A 21,942-nucleotide genomic window follows, 5' to 3' on the forward strand; every position below is an offset into this window, starting at 1 on the left:
TTGTTGGCAAGGACGTGTGTGGACTGATATTTTTCGAAGTCTTTTTCATGTGTCTACAAAGTTCATCAGACGTATTTTGTTCTCTATCATCCTCCAATGTATAATGCACACAATTTTCCTGATAAGTTACGAGTGATAACGCAATGCTGACTCAATTGGTTTTGTTAGTATGAGGCACAGCTGTAAACACTGCCCAAATTTGAATCATGAAATGTTTTTACAAAAAATTCAAGAAAAGATAACAAACGATAAAAACGAAGTTGAACTGTGTGAACACATATAATGTGTACGAGCATATTTTACTCAGTACTCATTGCATCCCATGTGAATAGAGTACCACTATTACAATACAAACCAATAGTAGTGGTAATTAAACAGATTAGAATATATCATTTTTATTTGAGACAGAAAACTCTTTTTGAATTAGTTTGCAGTGAGTGTTCATGAAAATTGGAGCTTCAAATTCACTATAATCAGCCCTCACTTTGAAGAAAATCATGAATCCCACTTTTGTACGCCTTCAAACGTTACCTGCCATCCTAAGGATATTTTGTTTGGTATGCAATCAATATAGATTTGCATTTATTCAAAATACATTATTGAAAAGTTATGATTCTGCTTTGATTGTAGGTCTTCGAGCTTGTGGGATTCTGTTGTGCGCAATTGAGTTTGTGGAATTCTGGAGTCGTTGTATTTTATTCTGTTATGTCAATGATCGAATTTATAGCCACTTTGATCATGCTAGGTCTGTATCTGTGGAAAGTTGATTTTGTAGTGCAGGCAAATTGGCACAAAATCGAATCATACTTCAGCGCAATCGGAACCATTGTTTTTATGTTGATATCTTCGCTGATCGTTGAACGTTTTGATGATCATCTAACGGTCGCAGCTGTAAGTAAACAAAGTGATACTTATCGAAAGAATTAAAACACAACGATTTATTATATCCGTTTATTTCATTTCAGGTTTTTGGATATTTTGCAATGTTTATATTTATGGTTGAGTTTTATTTAAGTTTCAAACAAACTGCTTTAAGACCAAATAGTGCTATCGTAAATGATCACAACATTTCTTAAAACAAATATATGCTTTGTCATTTCCAATAGATATTGTACATCTACAATTTTGGTATGGCTATTGATTGTAGATTTTTGCATCTACAAAGAATGGATCTTAAATTTCATTTTGTTACACTGATTCGTTGTTTGTTGTGAATCAGCGAGCTATACTTTTACCGCGACTTGGAAATAAAATAAAATATAATGGATTGTTAAAAAGAGTTTGTTCTATTGTAATCATTACATAAAAATTGAAATGGAAAATGAAAACAACGTTCAAATTTCATGTACTGGTTAAAAATATCAAATAAATTTATCCGATATTCTTCATGCGTCATGTTGTTCTAACGCATTTGCCAGCTATTTATCGCTGGAATGAGATTTTCGTTTTGTTAATTTACCGTTCTTTGTCAACAATTCTGCCACTGTGTCACTACATACACATTTCTTATGGACTATATATACTATGTAGTGACACAGTGGCAGACTTGTTCACAAATATCGGTAAATGAACAAAACAAAAATCAAGGGGCAATCCACTCAAAAGTAATACATAATACCTGCGAAGTAATACGAAGTAATACTAGGTAAAAATGGTATTACTTTTGATAAAGTAATACTCCTTTTAAAAATAATACTACTGTTTGAAAAATGTAATACTAAAGTAATACAAGGTAATATTTACATTAGTATTACTTATAGTAATACTAATACACAGTATTACTTTTGAGTGGTTTGCCCCTCGACAAAAATCTCATTCCTGCGATGAATAGCTGCTGCCAATACAACAGCCGATATCTCGTTTATGTACTACGAATGCGTCAGAACAACACAACGCATGAAAAATATCGGATAAATTTATTTGATATTTGATATAAATAAATTTATCTGCAACCAACCTCTGAAAAATATAACATAAGTACATTACAATAACGATAAATATGTTGCATTCATAATCTCGAAATTTGTTTTCGCAAATATATTTTCATTTCATTACAAGATTCAAGCTTAAAATGAGTCATAAAGGCTTTTAATAAATATGTTTAACCCTTTGACGACCAAGATTGAACGGATGGGAATTTTGCAATTCTGATTGCAGATTCGTGCTCAGCGACCCCAAAAACCACAATAAAAATGTTATCAAAAATTAATTTTTTTTAACTAGAAATATGAAAAAAATGATGGGACATATATGTCCCATTGGTCGGTAACGGTAACTACCTGTGTATGGAAAAAAATATGCCTCCCATAAGAACTACGTGTAAAATCTTTTTCGTTTTTAAAATATTCAGAATTGTTTTGAACCGAAAATGGTTTGAATTGTGCTTTGTTGTGCCCATTTAATCACGAATTTAATGATAATTTTGTAAATTGTGTTTGAAAATTCGCGAATAATGGCCAAAATACAGGGAAATACGGGGTATTTATTTACCTTTACCGACCAATGGGACACATATGTCCCATCGCGCCAAACGCAAAAAAAAGGGGAAAAAATGTTTTTTCTAAATAAAGTCGATGAATTTTGGAAATGTAGAGTACGTAAAGTACATCATTATAGCAAGTGTGAAACTACTTAATCTATTACTACATTTATATCACAGCGCCATTCACACACATTGTCAACTAGAATAAAACCATTGTGACATTAGCTAGTAAGAACATTGAATAAAGACTTTCTTCTGTTTCCGACACTCAACTGAGATACATCACATTGGCGACAAAAGGGCAACTCAAAGTATTACTGCGAGAAAAGAATTTCAAGATCTCAGCAAATTCACCGTAATTTTTTTACATCGAAAAAGAACTGCGAGAAAAGAATCTCAAGATCTCAGCAAATTCACCGTAATTTTTTTACATCGAAAAAGTACTGCGAGAAAAAAATCTCAAGATCTCAGCAAATTCACCGTAAATTTTTTTTCCATCGAAAAAGTAATCGTAAGAAAAACTATTTTTTTTTTCTGAACATCTGTGCATTACATGAAAATCATCGACCAACGAAAAATGACGGACACGAAAATCATCACCGCATCATCGATGCCGGAGTTTAACCCGACAGAGAATTGGAATTTGTGGTTTGAACGTCTCGAATTACATTTCGTCGAAATTGAGTGCACAGACGAAAAGCAAAAAATTTCAATTTTATTGAAATTGATCGGAGCAGAAGCATATCAAATTCTGCATTGTTTATGCAGTCCGAAATTACCGAGCAAAGAGAAGTACAATGATTTGTGTGCGTTGATGAAAGCGCATTACACACCACCCGTAATTGTTTTCAACGAGCGAAGAAATTTCTACGCAGCGAAAATGGGAGCCGACGAACGTGTAGCATCGTGGTTTGCACGTGTGAAGAGGTTATCACTCGATTGCAAATTCGTCGCTGGTGATTTGGAACGTATCGTTTTGGACAAATTTGTCGTTGAATTGCCAAGCAAAATATTCGAAAAACTTTGCGAAGAAGACGAAACGCTGACGTTGCAAACTGCATTGAAAAAGGCGATGATGAAAGAAACAAAAATTCAACAATCGCAAAACAGCAGCGTGGACGTGAATTTCATCAAAGCACGTGGCAAGCAGCAGAAACGGCAACAACAACAACAATCGCAAGAAGAGCTACGGTAACGGGAAATCGAAAAAACCATGTGGGCATTGTGGTTGGAAGAACCACACATCATCATCATGCAAATACAAGGACAGCGAGTGCCATTCCTGTGGACGAACTGGGCACCTAGCCAACATTTGCAAGCAGAAGGATAAGAATAACGTCAATTTTGTTAATTTTTTTGATAAAAATTGTTCAATTTCTAGTGAAAATTTTTCTAATTCTGTTTGTAATTCCACTTCTACGTTTAGCATTGAACCATGCGATGTGACGAACTACGACTACCCAATTTATTCAATTGAGGGCTCGGAAGAGAACGATCGCTATGAGTTAACTGTGCTTGTGGATGGAGTCAGGCTTACGGTTGAATGTGACACTGGTGCACCATGTTCGCTCATATCAATTCACACATTTGATAAATACTTTGATCGAAGAGTTTTGAAACCATGCAACACACCTTTCTCCGGATACACAGGTGACCCATTAAAGATCATTGGTGAGTTTCAAACAGTTGTTAATTACAAAGGTCAAAAGATATCAGGAATAATTGTAGTGACAAACAGTGACCGACCGACTTTGTTAGGTAGAAATTTTCTACGTGCTTTTAGTTTTGAATTAGTACAAACAAATCGCGTCAACAATATTTTTGCGCCCAACGAAATGATTGATTCAATCAAAAGTGAGTTTCACGAAGTTTTTAGTTGCGGTTTAGGAAAGTATAACGTCACGACCATTAAATTACCCATTCAAAAAGATGTCACACCGATTTTCTGCAAACCTCGCCCTGTTCCGTTAGCATGGCGTGATATGATAGCGAAACAGTTAGATGACTTCGTTTCAAAAGGAATACTTATTCCAGTAGACAATTCGGATTGGGCTACACCTCTTGTGCCATTATTGAAACCTTCTGGCGATATTCGCATTTGTGGTGATTACAAAGTCACAATTAATCGATTTTTAATCGATTTCAAATATCCATTGCCACGGATTGATCAAATTTTTGCTTCAATGCAAGGAGGTATTTTGTTTACTAAACTTGACATGTCGAATGCATACAATCAGTTAGTTTTAGACGATGAAGCACAAAAATTGTGTACATGGAGTACACACAAAGGCATTTTCAAAATGACACGTTTACCGTTTGGCGTCAAAATTGCCGCCGCACTTTTTCAAAAGACCATGGAAAATCTCCTTAGTTGCTTCTCAAATGTATTCTGTTATCAAGATGACATTGTCGTCACTGGGCCAACTCTAGCAGATCATTTGAAAACGATAAAACAAGTTTTGATTAAACTTCAGACAGCCGGTCTCAGACTAAACGTCAACAAATGTGAATTTTTCAAGGAAAAAATTTCTTATTTAGGATTTGACATTGACAAAAATGGTTCAAGTCCGTTCTCAATTCAAGTCCGTTCGTACGAATCAAGTCCGTTCTCAATTCACCACGACCAAGTGATGTCTCTGAATTAAGAGCATTTATTGGCATGGTAAATCATCATTCATTTTTCATCGAAAATTTCGCTCAGAAAATGACACCGCTTTACCATTTGTTGCAAAAAAATGTTGAATTTAAATGGGATCAGGCTTGTCAAAATGTATTCGAACACATGAAAACAGAAATCTGTTCTGATCGAGTTTTAGTTCATTTTAATCCGAAATTATTAATTATTTTGTCTACAGATACATTACTGGTATTTTATCTCATAAATATGACGATGGAACCAAGAGACCTATTGCATATGTCTCACGCGCATTAAATAATGCAGAAAAGAATTACAGTACTATAGAAAAAGAAGCATTAACCATCATTTTTAGTGTGATTAAGTTAAGACAATATTTATTGGGCATGTTTTTCACGCTTGAAACTGATCACAGGTCGTTGATCGCAATTTTTGGCGAAAATAAAGGCATTCCTTTAATGGCCGCTGCTCGTATGCAGAGATGGGCGTTTCTTTTGTCTGGTTTCAATTATTCTATTCAGTACATTAAAGGTTCTTTGAATACGGCTGATAGTTTATCACGTATTGCACAAGTTTCTACAGCGGAAGAAACCAAGGAGAGTTCATACATAAATTATGTAGGTTCAAACATCATGAAAACATTAACGTACAAAGATATAGCCACACACACTCGACGAGACCTCATTTTATCAAAGGTTCACGATTGTATTCAACACGGAACTGTCGATCAGCTTCAAGGCAGTGAATATACATCATTTCGAAACAAAGCAACTGAATTATCTGTTGAATCAGGTTGCATTCTTTGGGGCTATCGCACCGTCATTCCAAATGCTCTGCGTAAGATCATTTTGCAAGACCTTCACGCATCGCACATGGGAATTGTAAAAACGAAAGCGTTAGCTCGTTCATATGTTTATTGGCCGCATATTGACAAAGAAATTGAAAATTTGATAAAAGGTTGTGTTTATTGTCAAAAGACTCAAGCAAGTCCTGAGAAAAGTACTCTCATGCCGTGGACACCCACTGATTCAGCTTGGAAACGTGTTCACATTGACTTTGCAGGTCCCGTTCGAGGCTATTATTTGTTTCTTGCAATCGATTCATATTCCAAGTGGGTTGAAGTTTTCAAAACCAAGGATATGACGTCTGCATTTGTCATTCGTAAATTAAGAGAAATTTTCTCACGATTTGGTTTAATCAGCATCTTGGTTCAAGACAATGGAAGACAATTTACACCGTATTTACAACATATACACCGCACCTGGACATCCATCGACAAACGGCCAAGCCGAGAATTTTGTCAAAACATTGAAGAAGTCATTAATTGCAACGATTGAGGAGAGCAAAATAGGTGACTTCGACACCATTCTCGATAGATTTTTGTTTGACTATCGAATTACAAAACATTGCACAACTAACGAAACTCCTGCGAAACTCCTTCTCGGAAAAGAATTAAAATCGCGTTTTAGTTGGCTAAAACCGCCTGTAGTTACAGATGTTATCAAAGAAAAGCAACAAACCGCAATTAAAAATTATAAAGGAAATCGTAACGTAAATTTTTCGGTAGGACAAAAAGTCTATGTGAGAGATTATCGAAACCCAAACAAAGCAAGTTGGTCACAAGCTACCATTAAAAATAAAATAGGACCACGTAATTACACCTGTTTGTTACTCCGTGAAAAACGTGACATTAAACGTCATGTAGATCAGATCAGAGATGGTGAAACTGATGATATGGGGGGAGATGAGTTGCCTCTGGAACTAAATGATTCGCAAGGTTCTGAGCAGGCACATGATGCAGCAACAAATGAAATTGATTTGCCGTCTGACACAGCCGGTGACTCAAGTGACCTTTCCTTTGTGAGTTCTCATTCACAAGAAGAAAATGAATTGGAAGAATCTATTCCCGACGTCATCGAACGACCAGCAACCCGTCGTGTTGCCGCACAAGCGAAACAAAACATCAAAGACTTTTACACGTCAAACCGTCGTCGCTAACGTCGTGGTTCAGTGCTGAATGTACAGCAACATATATGATACACAATTTTTTACTCATACAATTCATTTATATAAAAAGAAAAGAAGAAAACATTTTTGAACAAAATATTGTTAATATAGTTAAGCATCTTTGGAAAGGGGTTGTAGAGTACGTAAAGTACATCATTATAGCAAGTGTGATACTACTTAATCTATTACTACATTTATATCACAGCGCCATTCACACACATTGTCAACTAGAATAAAACCATTGTGACATTAGCTAGTAAGAACATTGAATAAAGACTTTCTTCTGTTTCCGACACTCAACTGAGATACATCACAGGAAAGTAATGGACATTTCGCACATTATTCCAAATTTTCAGCTTTAAAAGTTCCACCGTTAAAATTATATAGCATTTGGCGAAAGTTGAAAAAAAGTTAAGATTTTTTGACTTTAGAGTGTTCTATCTAATTGCGTTTACAATAAATATCCAATATTATGGTACTTTCTGATAGCTACATTAATTCTCTTTCAAACGAAACCAATTTTACTAAAATTGGTTCAAAAATGTAGTTATTACAGATGAAAAACAAAATGGGACATATGTGTCCCATTGGTCGTCGAAGGGTTAATCACGTTGTATCATGTATTTTTATTCGCTCCAATCAAATAAGTACACTTTACATTCATCACGTAACACGAGCTATTTCAACATCATGATTCACTTCACTGACCCAATCATTTGAATGTGTGTCATATGTTCTGAAATATGGGTAGTCAAAAGGGGGTTGAATTAACTGTGGAAAAAAATTGGCAGAAAAAATCACATACAAACATTCTCCGAGAAAAATATATCCTTTTCATTTCTAAAAATACACATCAAGATTAAGCGTTTTTGCTCTATAAAATCTCAGTTGTTATATTAAGTCGGAAGAATCATTGAGTCGATCGGTTCACAGTAAATTAAGTAAGTATAAAGACTTCATTTGATGACCATCAAGCAGCGTATAAATGGATCTCTGATCCGTGAAATTCCAAATGACAATAATTTCGAAGAATCATACTTCCAGAGTAGCTTGCGATCTGAAAGCGATTTGCGAATTTTGATTGGAAATACCAAATTCAACGATTATGGTTACCGCAAATGAAACAACCCAACCAGATGCTGTACCATCGAATGTTACGGAGAAATCTAAGCTACCATTTTACCGCAATTTTCTCACCTTTCCTGCCATTTTAAAGACAGTCTGTTTGGTATGAAATTTAAAATTTCTTCAAATCATCGGAACTCAAATACATGTTTCTTCTAGATCTTTGAGTTTTCCGGTTTTATCTGTGCACTGTGCGACAACGAATATTCGGGATCCGTTAAATTTTTTTACATTATTATGATATTAATTGCATTTATTTCGACGGTGCTATGGTTTATTTGGTATTTTATACAGCGCAATCGTGAATCTCCGTTGATCTTCTTGTTGAAAGTTGAGATGTATTATCATGCAACGGGTTCACTCATTCTATTGCTGGCCGCAGTGTTGATACTGAACCGTAATAAAGTTTTATTGGCTGCATCTGTGAGTAAACCATTACATCAAAAGCACTAAAGCAGTACTAAAGTCTCTTTTTTCAGATACTTGGCTTCATAACAGCTGTTGGTTATGTGATCGAAACGCTGTTCAATTATTGGAAATTAAAGCGAATTTCACAAGGCAATGGAGAAAACGAACTACTTCAATCGTAGTTCCTACCAATTTTCATTCATTCATTTCAACGATTTTTTTTCTTAAATTAATTGTTATCTATTTTCTCAATAATGATACTTATTATTTTATCAGCAATATGTTTTAGTTGAAATATGATGAAGTCATCCTAATTAAAATTGATGTTTATAATCATTTTTATGTTTTTTTTGGTAGAACGACAATTGGAAAGTTCCATTTTGTGAGAATTTCGTTAATAGGTTTGGAAAAATTACGTTTAAAGGTTTCAACACGAAAATGAATTATCTGAATTATTCATATCGCATTCATATCTCTTAATGACGCTGCTGATAACACACAACTACTGAGTCACCGTAAAATATTCACCAGCTGCTTTGTATGGCTGCTGATGCAGTAATTTAGTTAGTTCTATACACAGTGCGAAATAATATTGAGTGAGTATTCAAAAATAACAAGCGAGATTTTTGGAAATACATATAATTTGTCTGATTTCAACGCATTTATTCACAAGTACATTAACAATATGTTCAAGTGTCAAAAATAAAAATAACCGTATGACATCATTGCCTTAGAAGTGTTTTCATTGTAGTATACACACTTAATGTGACGCTGCTGAATCTTACACATTCTCAAATTTTAAGTTCGATATCGAAAGCATCATGTCTCTTCTATTCGACCGTCTATGGACAGTTCCTGCAATATTGAAATGTTTATGTTTGGTACGACGTATTTTGAAGTAATTGAAATATTCAGAAAAATTGAAATATTTTCATTTTAGATATTCGAACTCGTCGGGTTTATTTTGTCAAAAATAAGTTTGGATACTACATGGGGCTCTGCTGACGCATTCTGTATCATAACTATGATCTTATTCGTACCAACCGCAATTCTATTTGTTTTGTACATGCTGAAAGCTGATAACATATTTGGCGTAAATTTGGATAAAATTGAGCTGTACTTTGCAGCTGTGGCGGCACTTGTTTTTCTGGTGATATCTTCTCTAATTGTCGTATTAAAATTGTCGCTTTTAACAGCAGGGTCGGTTAGTACATGATATAACATCAGCTATTGTGAAATATAAATGCAAACTAATCAAAACTATTTTAGGTCTTTGGGTATTTAACTATGGTTACATATGCAATAGAAGCATATTTGAGATACAGATCACTTTACTGATCGATCCAAGGAAAAAAGATAGAATCTGAATTGCCTTTATAAGATCACTTCAACGGAGAACACTCGTATTTATATGAGCTAAAATGCAATTTGGTATTTGAGTTGATGTATAATGGATCTAATTTTAGTCGGAAATTGTATAAAATAGATGAATTCTCCTAAATATACATAGAATATCAATAATATTGAGCCATTTTTTTTTAAAAGAAGACACAAAATGGTGGCTGTCTCACTCAGTTTAAATGTTCTTTAATTCTGATTTGTTGTCAAGTTTGTTGGAAGTTATGTATTTAACTTTTTCTTGCTTCTTGGAAATGTTTCTTATCATAAAGGCAGAGTATAAATATTTGTTATCATAAAGGAATGAAAAGAAGGACTCCCACTCGAAAAGTATTATTTTAATTTAAATAAAACGAATTACATACGTAATCCAAACTTTTCCGCTCCGCAGCAATTTAGTTTACCTCCCGCTTAATGTTTAACCAAAATTTCAATGGACCCTTTTTTCATAGCATTTTTGACCTTAAAATATCCCGTGTGAGAAAGAAATGACTGACTGACTATAACTTCAGTTGACTTTAGTTGATTGAATTTATGTTTTTGTTCTAAAAAAATCACTTGGTCCCAAATGAAGCAACTTAGATTGACTTGTAACTTCAAATGATTTCAGTTAACTATGATAGACTTACACTACACTTTGTACTGAAATGTCAATCAAAGTAAGTCATTTTTGTCCCAAATTAGTTAACTGACTGCTCAGTTACTATTTTTTCACACGGGATAACTATTTCGACCATTTTCCATACAAAAGTGTCATTTTCGAACAAAATTTCAAAAATTTCAAGAAATGTTGATTTCGGACCAAATTTATGGGCAAGTAGGTGTTCGGTTGTTTGAAGGCTCCCATTATTTTTGCAAGAAAATATCAGTTTGCCTTGACCAAAACCCTAAAAAATGGCTTTCTGAGTGATTTTTCATACAAAAGTCTATTTTTCGAGGAAAATTTCAAGAAATGTCGATTTTGGACCAAATTTATGGGCAAGTAGGTGTTCGGATGTTCACAGACTCCCATTATTTTTGCAAAAAAAATGGCAGTTTGCCTTGATCGAAACCCTGAAAAATGCATTTTTCGGGTACTTTCCGTACAAAAGTGTCATTTTTCAAGGTTTTTCAGGTCCTTAGTCGGAGGCTTATGGTACGAAATTGGTAAATCAGAATGGGTTCAAAATCAATCCGCTAGCATTCAAGCTTTCTCTCGACATGCCAAAACTTTTGGCTTTTACAGATCTCAATTATCTTGTCAACTTTTTGAGATAATCGGCGAACAAGTTTTCATAGAATGCGGACGCGGACCCGAACGCGAACGCGAACGACGCCATACGCACATCGCTATTTTGCACATTTTTCATAGTAAACAACATGTTTTTGGAGGCAGATAGGTCTTGATCGATAGGATTTGTTCCCATCTACATTGCCTAGTGTACAGATATGTGATTTTTGAAGTTTGGCGTGACGTTATAGTGGTCCGAAAGAGGAGATGTCATGAAATTTTGGCTAGTAAAACTAATACTTTACCTAACAAACAAAGTTTGCGGAAAAGTAATTATTCTTTCCCAAGCGGACGCAATCTATAGTGTGCAGTGAGTGACGGGAAGCCTGAGAGTAGGATTCAACATTGGTTTTGTAATAAAGTCATAAATTAAAATTCATATTGATATTTCGGATCTGTATATACGCTGGTATTTTTTGAGTGAAAAAGCAGAAAAATAGAAGACATCATGCATTCCATCCTTCAGCGCCTGCGTACGACTCATGCAATTTTAAAAATTCTATGTTTGGTACGATATCTAGAATAATTTCAAATTCGGATTAAATTGGTGTTCATAATTTTGATTTCTCATTCCAGCTATTTGCATTCATTACTTTCATCTGCTTAAAATTGAGTTCTTATGGTGCATTGCCTTCGATTGAGTTCTATTGGATTATGGCACTCATCGTAATGATAATTACACTTGTTTTCTTACTTGTCTATCTATTCACGATTGAGAAGGCAATACGATTAAATTGGGTGGAAATTGAACTAATTTTCGCCGGTATAGCATCACTGATTTTCATGTCAATTTCATCATTATTTGTAAATATTGAATACGTCTTATATAATGGTGCCGATATTCGAAAAATATCAACCGCTATTCGAATAGTATCAGCTGTGAGTACCTGTACAATCATTTTGGAAGCATTTCGACTTGATCTATTTCTCAATTTTTGTTTTTAGTGCTTTGGATATTTAGCAGTGATAACATTTGCTGTTGAGGCTTATTTGAAACACAGGCAAGCAGTTTCATCGAGGGTCTCTACAGTCACAAGTGCTTAGTCCGCATAGTTTACTTTACTAGCATTCAAAAAATATGACGAGACGATGTTCGTTTGTGTTCACAGTTGTTTGCGGAGAAGTGGGTAACATTGAATTTAATCTATAATATTCATCAGCTAGTTGAAAATGTCTAATAAACACGTACATCATACACTTGAGCATTATTACTAAGACACACACATTTTGTTTCATTCGAAAACTTTGTTATCAGACATGAATCACAAGTCGCGATAAGCTATCACTTGAACACAACTAGTATAGCAGTTCTCTATACGTGAGTGAATATAATAATTCATATTAGATTTTTTACCCGTGAGCAAAGTGTCTATTCTGATAACGAAAATTTTTTGCTTTTTTTGCGAAAAAAAGTTTAAAATTTTGAACAGGGATATTTTCTGTAAGCTTTTGGGTAGGTGCAATGATGATGACAAGAAATTAACTAAACAAATGACCAATTTAGTTCAAGTTTCAAAAGAATCAACAAATGCCATGACATTTGATAACAGTTTATTGTTCACAGTCATCATTTGAAATTGCATTCATGTCAATGTTTAATATGGTTAAAGGTGTTCAGTGAAAATAATAATTCCAAAAGTTTTTTTGTAGAATAAAGTATTGTGAGTTTATTTATTTCATTGTGAATACTGTAAATTTGTGTTTAAGCGTTATCTGAATAGCAAACGCCACTGATTTTACTATGAATATTTTTGGGTTGCTTTGCAATGACACATCTGAGTAAGCCATTTATCTTTTTCAGTAAATTACCTTCAGTCATTTTGTGTTTATAACCATAGACGTCATGCTTTCCATTCTTATACGTTTACGCTCGATTCCAGCCCTATTGAAAATCCTGTGCATGGTATGATCTAAAAGTGATTTTAATGAACCAAAAATACTTTGAAACATCTTGAATTATTCATATCTCTAGATTTTCGAGCTCATTGCATTCATTTGTACGGTAGTGAGTGAAAAAAGTGTAGGAACAGTAGAGACTGCTTGTTTCATTGCTGGTATTGTGGTATTCGGAATTACAACACTTTTCGTGTTTCTGTTTCTATTCCGAATCGATGATTTTGTCACATTGAACTGGGCAAAAATCGAAATGGTTTTTGCCTTAATTGCATCATACACTTTTCTGCTGATTTCAACGCTCATCGTCCGATACACCGACGAATTTTTGATTACAGCATCGGTTAGTGCCTACAATTGTTATAGTTATGAAATAAAGACAGAACTTAGGAACTTTTTTCGTTTTTTTTGCAGATTTGTGGATATTTGGCAACGTTCACGCTTTTCTTGGATATGTGTCTAATGTATAGACTTGTTGTTTCTGGCGTAAACGCTTGGGGAAAATATTGAACCTAGTATCAGTTTTCTTGAAAAAATGTTTTTTTTTTAAATTCATGGAACCAAGGGGAGATTCACGAGCAATCGCACTCGCAAAACTCGCAAAAACTCGCAAAAAGGCGTAAAAATTTGAAGTAGATATTTTCTTCATTTTTTACCTTTTTTAAGCTATATATCAGTTTATAAAACTTGTCAGTCGATCAAAAATATGATTTTGAATAATTAAATTAATATGTAATAGGAAGCTCAATGAAAAATTGCATTTTATTGATATTTTTAAAAAATTGTTCGAATTAGAAAACTCACAAAAACTCGCAAAAACTCACACTTCTTTGTTTTCGTGAATCGCCCCTTGCATGGAACAAATATACAAATCATGATTTTCGATGTAAATAACAAGCCCAGTGAATGAACTCACTATTAAATTCTAACTTATGGTAAATAATAAATTGCACTGGAAATGTCAACATTCAAGCTAAATGAAAATTAAATGTAGTGTTCCATTGTTGTTTATTTTGATCGAAAATATTATCCCAAAATGTGATTCGATGCCGTTCAGGATTGGCTCTCGGATGAATACCTTCGTTTGTTACACTGAAATAATGCCACTGATCAGATTCTGGTGATATTAATTGAAGTGGGTCTTTTTCTGGAACTGGATTCCTGTTCAGAATAAAAAGCATCGCATATCATTGAAATTGCTAAATATTTCGAATGAGGTATTTTGATTTACTTGAATTTCGCGAAATTCGCGTAGAAATTCGTGATGTTTTTGATTATTTGCCACGGAAACGAGTTTTCTTTTAGTGTTTGATACGCTTCGTCTGGAAATATATCTGGATAAGCAGAAAATCGAAAAACATAATACAGTTGATCGACGTGAGCTGCATAGTCTGCTGTAAAATTGCTACGTTCAGCTTTTCTCCAGCTGAAATTCCATTCATTTTCAACAGAAAATCTAAAGAAATTATTGAATGTCATGTGTAGAAAAATAGTTTAAATCTGAACATAATTAATTACTTGCTAAAAAATGTGCGCCCGTTCGATTTTGATGCCTGTATGCGAGCGCTCAAATAGATCCCATACAAGAAATTGATATCGGTAATCAACGTATTGAATCCATTCAAAGTCTCAGCATTTACATGCTTTTCATTGAAGTAAAAGTAACGAATTTGCCGCGAAATATTCTTATAGACCTTAAAATGAAATAATAATATGTATTATTTTTGGTTTGAGTTAACAGGATTTTCCCCCTTTTTTCGAAACTGACCTCGGAGTCAAAATCCAGTTGTGCCATTTCTAATGGAAATCCGATTTCGAAGATATTATTGAAATTTTTCAAAAGCTCGGGCTGCTTTTGTTCATGCGAGAGCACAAATTCCTTAAATGAAAATAAAATAGCAAACCACTGATTCCAAAATCGTACAAGTACATATGAAGTGAAAATGTTAAAAAGTATGCAATACCTTTGGTGAACTACTGTATAATGTGTCAATGTTGCTTTCATAGCTATGATTCGTTAAAATATCAAATGGCGTCTGTGTTATAAATGGTTCAGTTGCATTATAGTCTGTAAGAAAAAGAAGGCAGATTGCAATCATAAATTTGCCTAAAATATGAAACAAGAATTTGCCACCTTCGATACACACAGTCCAAATGCGATTGAAAGTCTTTCGTCCGAAGCCGGGTACATGGTCATTTTGAAAGGTCATCTTCGATAACAATTTACCATCAATTTGATTCAAAAATTTAATCAAATCTCGTTTATTCGTGACGGGGTAGTGCAAGTTTTCAGCTTCGTATGGTAACCAATTGACCAAATGAATATATTAAAATTCATACATATTAAATAGAATCATTAAAATTACCCAAATGATGCAAAATAGATGAATGGTCTTGATGTCTTGGCAAAAATGGATTCAATGCTGAGCCACTCATCATGATTGCCCTTTGAAACAGATTGTTCGTTTGCGGTGAAATCATATGTAAATTTACTGAAGAAGCCCCTATTTGAATTTTATTGGAAGTGAATACATGACCAAAGTTCTAATTATACAAAAAATTTAATATTTAACAAATTAAATTCGAAAATAGAGAAAAAAGGAAAAAAAATGGTTATATAATTTAGCTCATACCTGAGCTATGGCCAAAAAGCACAATATTATTCTTATCGCCTCCAAAATGTTCAATATTCGCACTGATCCATTTCAGAGCAAGCGACTGGTCTTTTAGTGCCATATTGCCTGAATATTCGGGCAAACCCAACGATAAAAACCCATGTGGACCTACTCTATAATTGAAAGTTACCTGAAAAATTCAAGTACAAAATGAAAGACAAAGATTCTGGCGATTTCCGTGACAGCAGAGCACATACAACAATCACATTGGTTTCGATTAAAAAGTCAGGACCATAAAAACGAGCTGTCCCGAAGGAAAACTTTCCACCAAAAATATAGAACATTACAGGCAATTTGCTAGTTGTATTTATTGCTGAACAATCGCTGGGCACAAACACATTTAAATACAAACAATCCTCTGATCCAAAGAATGTTTGCTTTTCTGAATCCGGTTGAATGCAATCATTGCCGAATTCAAATGCATCTAATGTGCCATTCCATGGTTGGATTTTTTCGGGTGCCTACGCAAATTGGTTTTAAATTTAAAATCAAAAACGTAATGTAGGTAAGTTTTCTAAAAAATTACTTTGAATCTACGTTCGTTGATTGGTGGCTTTGCGAATGGTATTCCGCGAAACGAATAATATGGTTTCTCGTCAAATAAAGTTCGATTAAACTTGCCACGAATCAAGCCACTCTTCGATTTGATTGTACAAAATTGTTGATCGTCATCTCTATCAGACTCTACTCCTACCAGATGGTACAAAGACAAGAATAGAACAAAGAATATTATCAGCCAGCACACACAATTCATATTCTTTGTTCACTCAAATAATCTTCTTCGAAAATATTGAGAGTGATACTCTCTTCCAGTGTTCTGAACAACTGAATAAAATATCTTTTTCCAAGCAATCCGGTAATTAATAAATTTCAGCGCGCAAGAATATTGCGATGATAAACGTATGAGATAAAAATATCACGAAATGTATTTTTAATGCATTTTTATTGTTGGCTGTATCTTGTGTAATTAAGTTGAAGTTTAAATTCATTTCTGAACATATTTCATTGCATACATCATGTACTGAGCGTTAAAGCAACAATATATGATAGCAAATGAAGAAAATAAAGTCTCACGCAATAATTTATTCAGATATGTGTTTTTTGCGATAGCGTATCAAACATTGTCTTATTTTTGGTTATCATTCTTTATTTTTTCTTCTATTATTAAACAAAAAATATCAGCCCGAATGGATAACAAAATATTTGTTTTGTTCAATAATTGGTCCGAGTGTTTCGAAATCAAAAGATGTTGCGAACATCTGTAAACCAATTACAAAGATTGCATACCAAAGGCAACAGATTATATATTCCATATTTTCTGGAAAACCGCTTTGAACTATTGTCAATAATTTTTGGCGATAGCTCGTAATTCTGATAAAAATTGGCAAAAACAATCCATGCATTTGCACCGATCATTTGATTCAGTAAAATTCATACATTCCATTCAATGTAAATCGTTTTCAAACCCGTATTATTAATAAGAAGTGATTCAAGCTGAAAAACCAAATCTTTAAACCAAAAAAGAAACAGGCTTGCATTAGCGATACGTTTGGAAAGATGATTTGCGCTAATGTGAGCCTGTTTCATTTTCGGTTTGAAGATTCGGTTTTTCAACTTGAACGTCTTCTTATTTGATTAATCACTTGAATTAAAATGGATACAGCCATTGGAACGTTTTGGGTGAAAAAAGATTGATAAATCAAGAAAAAGTGAATTATTTTCTACAAATGAGACAGTATGAATGGAAAATGTTCAGTTTCAATTGCGATAACATCAATATTAAAAATCATTTCAAATGCCACCGTTCACATACCGAGCAAATGTCAAGACATATTGCGAACTGTCAAATATATACCGCTTGTCAAACTTTGGTGTTTTGTGGATGCTGTCAACATTAAACAAGTGCATTTCAAACTCCATACAAAATCGACGTTATTTCAAAAAATCGGTTTTGAATTTTCACGAATTTACAAAGTTTTCTTTGGTTTACTGACACTAAAGTGTCCATTTCGATTCACATTGGAATCAAAAATAAGGAAAACTAAGTTGGTTGATACAGTTGGTTATTGACACTCAATTTTGAATTGTTCAGCGCAGTCAACAACACTGTAAGTTTATTTATGCTATGGCTTGAAAACGATGATTTTTTTTTTTGCTATAAAGAGAAAAACATTTTATTCATTTGAAAACTTTGTTGGTTATTGCATTAACAGAAAACGTTGTGTTATTTATTCATTTTGGAGCAGAGTCACAAACGCAGCAACCGTGTGAATCGCAGTAAGCACAAACCTGGGCGATAAAAGGAGCGTCGTCAAAAGAAAGGCACAAGCAGATGTGGATCAGTTGATGGCCGACTAAAGACGAAATCAATCGGCATTGGTTGGTCCATCAAACTGTCAACCTTCGCCGTCTATTTGTTAAATTTCGATTGTTTTGAGGAGTTTTTCGAATGACTGTCAACAGCAAACTTGTTCGCACTTCGTCAAACATGTAAACGAATGAAGCAAATTGTCGACACATTCATTAGAATGTTTTATCCAGCCATGCAACTTGGTTTTGGTCGAATCGCACTTGATGACGACAAATATGAACGATTTCGTCAGACTGATCCAACAAGTAAAAAACTGATCAAACGAATGGCAATTTGGGATTTAAAATTGTCTCAAGACGAATTTGATATGATCGAAGATGTTTTGCCACAGCTTGAGCGATTTCAAGTTGGAACATGTGTTGGCAAGTTAATACTACCGTTACGCGTGAATGTGCTATCAGACAGTCCGAAAGAATAAGATGAAAATAAAAGACGTTGTATGCAGAGAGATTCACGACTGACTCTTTATTCATGTATCGAATTGAAATGAATGAAGTGACAATGTCAATGCGTATGATGTTTGGTGTTTGACGTATGTGACTTTACACGGTTGCATTGCTTCAACAACATGGATATTCGGTAGCGAATTCTATGAAATGATCTTGAAAAATGCCTCAGTTTAAAAGAGCTTTCAGTTTGCAAAATTCTACAGGATAAGGTGATTGGTGATGCAAATGATTGGGTTCATCGTATATCCCCCGATTGAACATATTGAACTGAATGACGAAGGTGGCCCGGGTAATGCATGGGCAAATTCTTGAATTGAAGCCATTATTCAAATTAAATCCACAAATCCAAACATTTTCGACGAATTCTCATTTTTCATGCGAGCAACGTGACTTCTGGATAGGTTCAAGCATACAAATTGATTAATTGAACATTAAGTAAGACACATTATTTTGCCACCGATACCAGGCTTACGGGAACGTGGTATCAACAGCGATGGTGACATTGTGAATTTAGAAAGCATTGCAAAAAATTTCACCAATGTCGAACGAGTCTACTTCAATCAAGCCAGTGTGAATATAAGTACAAACGTCATTTATTTTGGTGAAACAAATTTGAATTATCAAAAGTCTGATTTTAAGCTGATTTTCCGATTTTAAATTTGAAGCATTCCCAACTAGATTCCCAAGACGTGATTGATACAAAATTTGAATTACAAATCTAAGATGGAATAAATGAAGCGATTCAATAAATATCATGTTTACTTCCAAATAGAGTGAAATTGTTTCTTTCGTTCCAGTTTTCGATGGAGTTTCAGATAATAATTTTCATACGGGGAAAATAATTTCAGGTGAAGCTATGTGGTAATTAAATGCCATATCTCCTATATATAGGAGAGAGCCTTTTAAACCAAATCGTTACTAACATAGTGGACTGTGATAGATTATGAACATTTGTTTCAATATGATTTATTGGTCTTATTGAGATCCAATCATTTCTAACCGATTTATATCGTTTTCAATCTCAATCTCTTTCTGATAATTAGTTCCATTGATTCATTTCTGTTCAATTCAAATCTTTTCTTTGGAAAAACAAGAAAAAATCACATATTTTCATAAAGAAGCTGTGATAAGTGCACTAATTGAACCATTTTTGAATAAAACAGTTTCAATGGCCTCAGCGAAAGCAATTTCAATATTTGGGTTATATAGAACTGAAATGTTTAATCCACTCCATGATTTAGCTTTCCCGTCAAACAATTCTATTTTTTGTTTTTATAGCGTATTCTGGTAATAAGGACTAATGAAGCTTAAGTCTGAATCATGTATGTACAATACATTTTTTTAGTTGAAAAAAGACAGTTGCGAACAATTAAGTGATTATCACTTTTGTGAAATTTACCCTATACCTGATTGATTTGTTCTACTTTCAAAATGAGAAGAATTTACACTGGATAAATTCACTGACGATTCACGGGCAAAAGGTGTACTTTCAATCAAAACATGTGTCCAAATCGTTTTCAGAAAATAATATATATCAAGTCATGTGTAAATGAACTACCAGTAAAATAGACAGACATAAAACAGGCCGATAATTACAAACCATTTTCAATCTAAAAATAATATTGAAAGAAATCATAATTTCACTGTATAGGATTTGAAAGCTAAAGTTTGTCAACAATCCAAAAAAAAATTATGATTATGTATGCACATTTCTCCGTTCTCCCAATTTAATTCAGACAATTTTGTTATTGAAAAGACGCCAATCTCGCAGCTCGCTTTGATATACAAAAGACCCAAAAATTGTTTTTTCATATCAAATTTTATTAGTTTTGAACTTTATACCGTAATAACTACGTTTTAACAAACGGAAAGTCAACCAATTTGTGTTGATTGAAATATTTCTTATACGTATAACTATTATTATGCCGTTGTTTAGTGATAAACTTCAAGTGATTGTGATGTTCTTTGGTTCCACTGGTGGTAATTCTCCAGGGCGTTTTAGACCGGCCATAACGTTGCATATTGAGCAGCTGTCACCTGCTGCGAAACATCTGGTCACCAGAAAAATTATCACAAAAAATATATTGAACAAGAGCCTCTGCATCGCTGAATCTCCTTTCAAAATTCCACTTCTTCAAATGGGATATTACTATTGCACGTTGTTGATATTACTGTTGGTGATCTTCGACTGGACTGACTTTGGCTCAAATTGATCGTATATATTCCTCTCATTATTTTATTGAAATCAATTTAGATGTTTGTGATTGTGCACGTCATTTGATGTGACTCACGTGTAACAACGAATAAAATGCGAAACAGGGTGGCTTTCACAATTTGGCAAATACGAAAGACACGTTGGAAGCTATAAATAATAAATTCAGTATTTCAGCGGCACACAAAATGATATTAGCTCTTTTGTGCATTGAATCAACAAGAGTGTGACCCTGTTTTACCGTCGTTGTGGAAGTTTTTCAGCTTTTTGGATTTTGAATCACGCGAGGATCACCAGGTAACTCGCATAATTACAACGATAAGACACAATCAATAGTCTATGTGATTCGCGAAGAAGCCAATCGGGACGAAAAAATTAGAACATAATTTGGTTTTTGGACATGTTATTTTCTGTGTAGAATTCCTTTTCTGTCTAACCAATAAAGGTCCCTCGTTTCGCTCGTGCCACTTTTAAACGTCCACAAAAGGGCCAAAATCGTTATGGTAATGATACAGGGTGCGGCTGTTGACACTATATTTTCCTATATTTCGAATTGGCGCGCTGTTTAGTTCCGATTTGAAATGTTGAATTACATTGATGTGCCCTTTGAAATTGGGGGCGCTCGCGTCGCCTCAAATGACTTTGACGTTCAACAGCCGCCACACGTAATGATATCATTAGCATACAGTGCCTACAGATCCTTTTCTTGGAAGAGGGGATCTGGGAAAAATTGTGCATGCTCTTCGAAAATTGCGTCTTTCAAAAAATCATGTCTGGCTGCCCTACTGTTTCAGTTAAGGGCACTAAGAAATTTTCGCACCAGGGCGCGAGCAGAGCAAAAAAGTCACCGTATATTAGTACGTACCTATAAAACAAATTTTAATTTTTCATTCAGCTAACTTCAAAATGAAACACTTTGATTTTCGCATACACAATTGATGCGGTTGAAATGAAAATGAGACTTTCGTCGCTCAATACACAGATACGAAACAAAAATAAAGCAATCCATTAAAATGG

General features: G+C 34.2%; 3 protein-coding genes and 3 long non-coding RNA genes across 14 annotated transcripts; 5 read left to right on the forward strand and 1 right to left on the reverse strand.

The window, feature by feature from the left end:
- Nucleotides 1–296: 296 nt before the first annotated feature.
- Nucleotides 297–1,258, forward strand: LOC129568621 (uncharacterized). 2 transcript variants are annotated; one of them, XR_008687971.1, is made up of 4 exons: nt 297–366; nt 428–557; nt 631–891; nt 966–1,258. XR_008687971.1 is itself a non-coding variant. In XM_055446730.1 (3 exons), the coding sequence occupies exons 1-3, from the start codon at nt 498–500 to the stop codon at nt 1,074–1,076; spliced, it is 432 nt and encodes a 143-aa protein (XP_055302705.1). In that variant the 5' UTR covers nt 326–497; the 3' UTR covers nt 1,077–1,258. The 2 variants fall into 2 exon arrangements, 1 of the variants encoding a protein (XP_055302705.1); XM_055446730.1 differs by having other exon boundaries at nt 326–557.
- A 1,801-nt stretch (nt 1,259–3,059) lies between these two features.
- LOC129568707 (uncharacterized protein K02A2.6-like) lies at nt 3,060–7,115 on the forward strand. The gene is made up of 4 exons (XM_055446951.1): nt 3,060–3,673; nt 3,909–5,064; nt 5,639–6,179; nt 6,319–7,115. The coding sequence occupies exons 1-4, from the start codon at nt 3,060–3,062 to the stop codon at nt 7,113–7,115; spliced, it is 3,108 nt and encodes a 1,035-aa protein (XP_055302926.1).
- An 834-nt stretch (nt 7,116–7,949) lies between these two features.
- On the forward strand, nt 7,950–8,868 carry LOC129568599 (uncharacterized). The gene is made up of 4 exons (XR_008687968.1): nt 7,950–8,065; nt 8,169–8,352; nt 8,409–8,672; nt 8,729–8,868. It is a non-coding gene; the product is annotated as an uncharacterized LOC129568599 (long non-coding RNA).
- A 256-nt stretch (nt 8,869–9,124) lies between these two features.
- Nucleotides 9,125–10,180, forward strand: LOC129568597 (uncharacterized). 5 transcript variants are annotated; one of them, XR_008687962.1, is made up of 4 exons: nt 9,125–9,253; nt 9,409–9,538; nt 9,598–9,861; nt 9,927–10,180. It is a non-coding gene; the product is annotated as an uncharacterized LOC129568597 (long non-coding RNA). The 5 variants fall into 5 exon arrangements; XR_008687960.1 differs by having other exon boundaries at nt 9,235–9,253; nt 9,392–9,538; XR_008687961.1 differs by having other exon boundaries at nt 9,235–9,253; nt 9,395–9,538.
- Nucleotides 10,181–11,289: 1,109 nt separating this feature from the next.
- Nucleotides 11,290–14,183, forward strand: LOC129568598 (uncharacterized). 4 transcript variants are annotated; one of them, XR_008687964.1, is made up of 6 exons: nt 11,290–11,833; nt 11,902–12,204; nt 12,271–12,448; nt 13,127–13,228; nt 13,298–13,561; nt 13,633–14,183. It is a non-coding gene; the product is annotated as an uncharacterized LOC129568598 (long non-coding RNA). The 4 variants fall into 4 exon arrangements; XR_008687967.1 differs by lacking the exons at nt 11,290–11,833; nt 11,902–12,204; nt 12,271–12,448 and adding an exon at nt 12,530–12,643; XR_008687966.1 differs by lacking the exons at nt 11,290–11,833; nt 11,902–12,204; nt 12,271–12,448 and adding an exon at nt 12,655–12,778.
- A 3-nt stretch (nt 14,184–14,186) lies between these two features.
- LOC129568596 (juvenile hormone esterase-like) lies at nt 14,187–16,702 on the reverse strand. The gene is made up of 10 exons (XM_055446681.1): nt 16,420–16,702; nt 16,091–16,354; nt 15,852–16,023; nt 15,585–15,722; nt 15,353–15,511; nt 15,183–15,286; nt 14,987–15,097; nt 14,737–14,912; nt 14,450–14,674; nt 14,187–14,379 (listed from the first exon to the last, which is right to left on the reverse strand). Exons 1-10 carry the CDS (start codon nt 16,645–16,647, stop codon nt 14,187–14,189), a joined length of 1,770 nt encoding a protein of 589 aa, XP_055302656.1. The 5' UTR covers nt 16,648–16,702.
- Between the last annotated feature and the right edge of the window lie 5,240 nt (nt 16,703–21,942).

The sequence above is a fragment of the Sitodiplosis mosellana genome, unplaced genomic scaffold (assembly GCF_009176505.1).
Source record: "Sitodiplosis mosellana isolate CC-2019 unplaced genomic scaffold, AAFC_SMos_1.0 Smas_scaffold_21, whole genome shotgun sequence".
In the NCBI taxonomy this organism is placed as follows: domain Eukaryota; kingdom Metazoa; phylum Arthropoda; class Insecta; order Diptera; family Cecidomyiidae; genus Sitodiplosis; species Sitodiplosis mosellana.

Excerpts from the sequence above, each read along its gene's own strand:
- LOC129568621 (XM_055446730.1), top strand. The coding sequence starts at position 498 with ATGAATCCCACTTTTGTACGCCTTCAAACGTTACCTGCCATCCTAAGG. Across the intron at positions 558-630 it reads TCCTAAGGATATTTTGTTTG|GTCTTCGAGCTTGTGGGATT; the intron begins GTATGCAATCAA and ends CTTTGATTGTAG. Across the intron at positions 892-965 it reads ATCATCTAACGGTCGCAGCT|GTTTTTGGATATTTTGCAAT; the intron begins GTAAGTAAACAA and ends ATTTCATTTCAG.
- LOC129568707 (XM_055446951.1), top strand. The coding sequence starts at position 3,060 with ATGACGGACACGAAAATCATCACCGCATCATCGATGCCGGAGTTTAAC. Across the intron at positions 3,674-3,908 it reads CAATCGCAAGAAGAGCTACG|CATTGAACCATGCGATGTGA; the intron begins GTAACGGGAAAT and ends TTCTACGTTTAG. Across the intron at positions 6,180-6,318 it reads TGTTCACATTGACTTTGCAG|CATCTTGGTTCAAGACAATG; the intron begins GTCCCGTTCGAG and ends TGGTTTAATCAG.
- LOC129568596 (XM_055446681.1), bottom strand. The coding sequence starts at position 16,647 with ATGAATTGTGTGTGCTGGCTGATAATATTCTTTGTTCTATTCTTGTCT. Across the intron at positions 16,355-16,419 it reads TCAACGAACGTAGATTCAAA|GCACCCGAAAAAATCCAACC; the intron begins GTAATTTTTTAG and ends CAATTTGCGTAG. Across the intron at positions 14,380-14,449 it reads GCGAATTTCGCGAAATTCAA|GAATCCAGTTCCAGAAAAAG; the intron begins GTAAATCAAAAT and ends TATTCTGAACAG.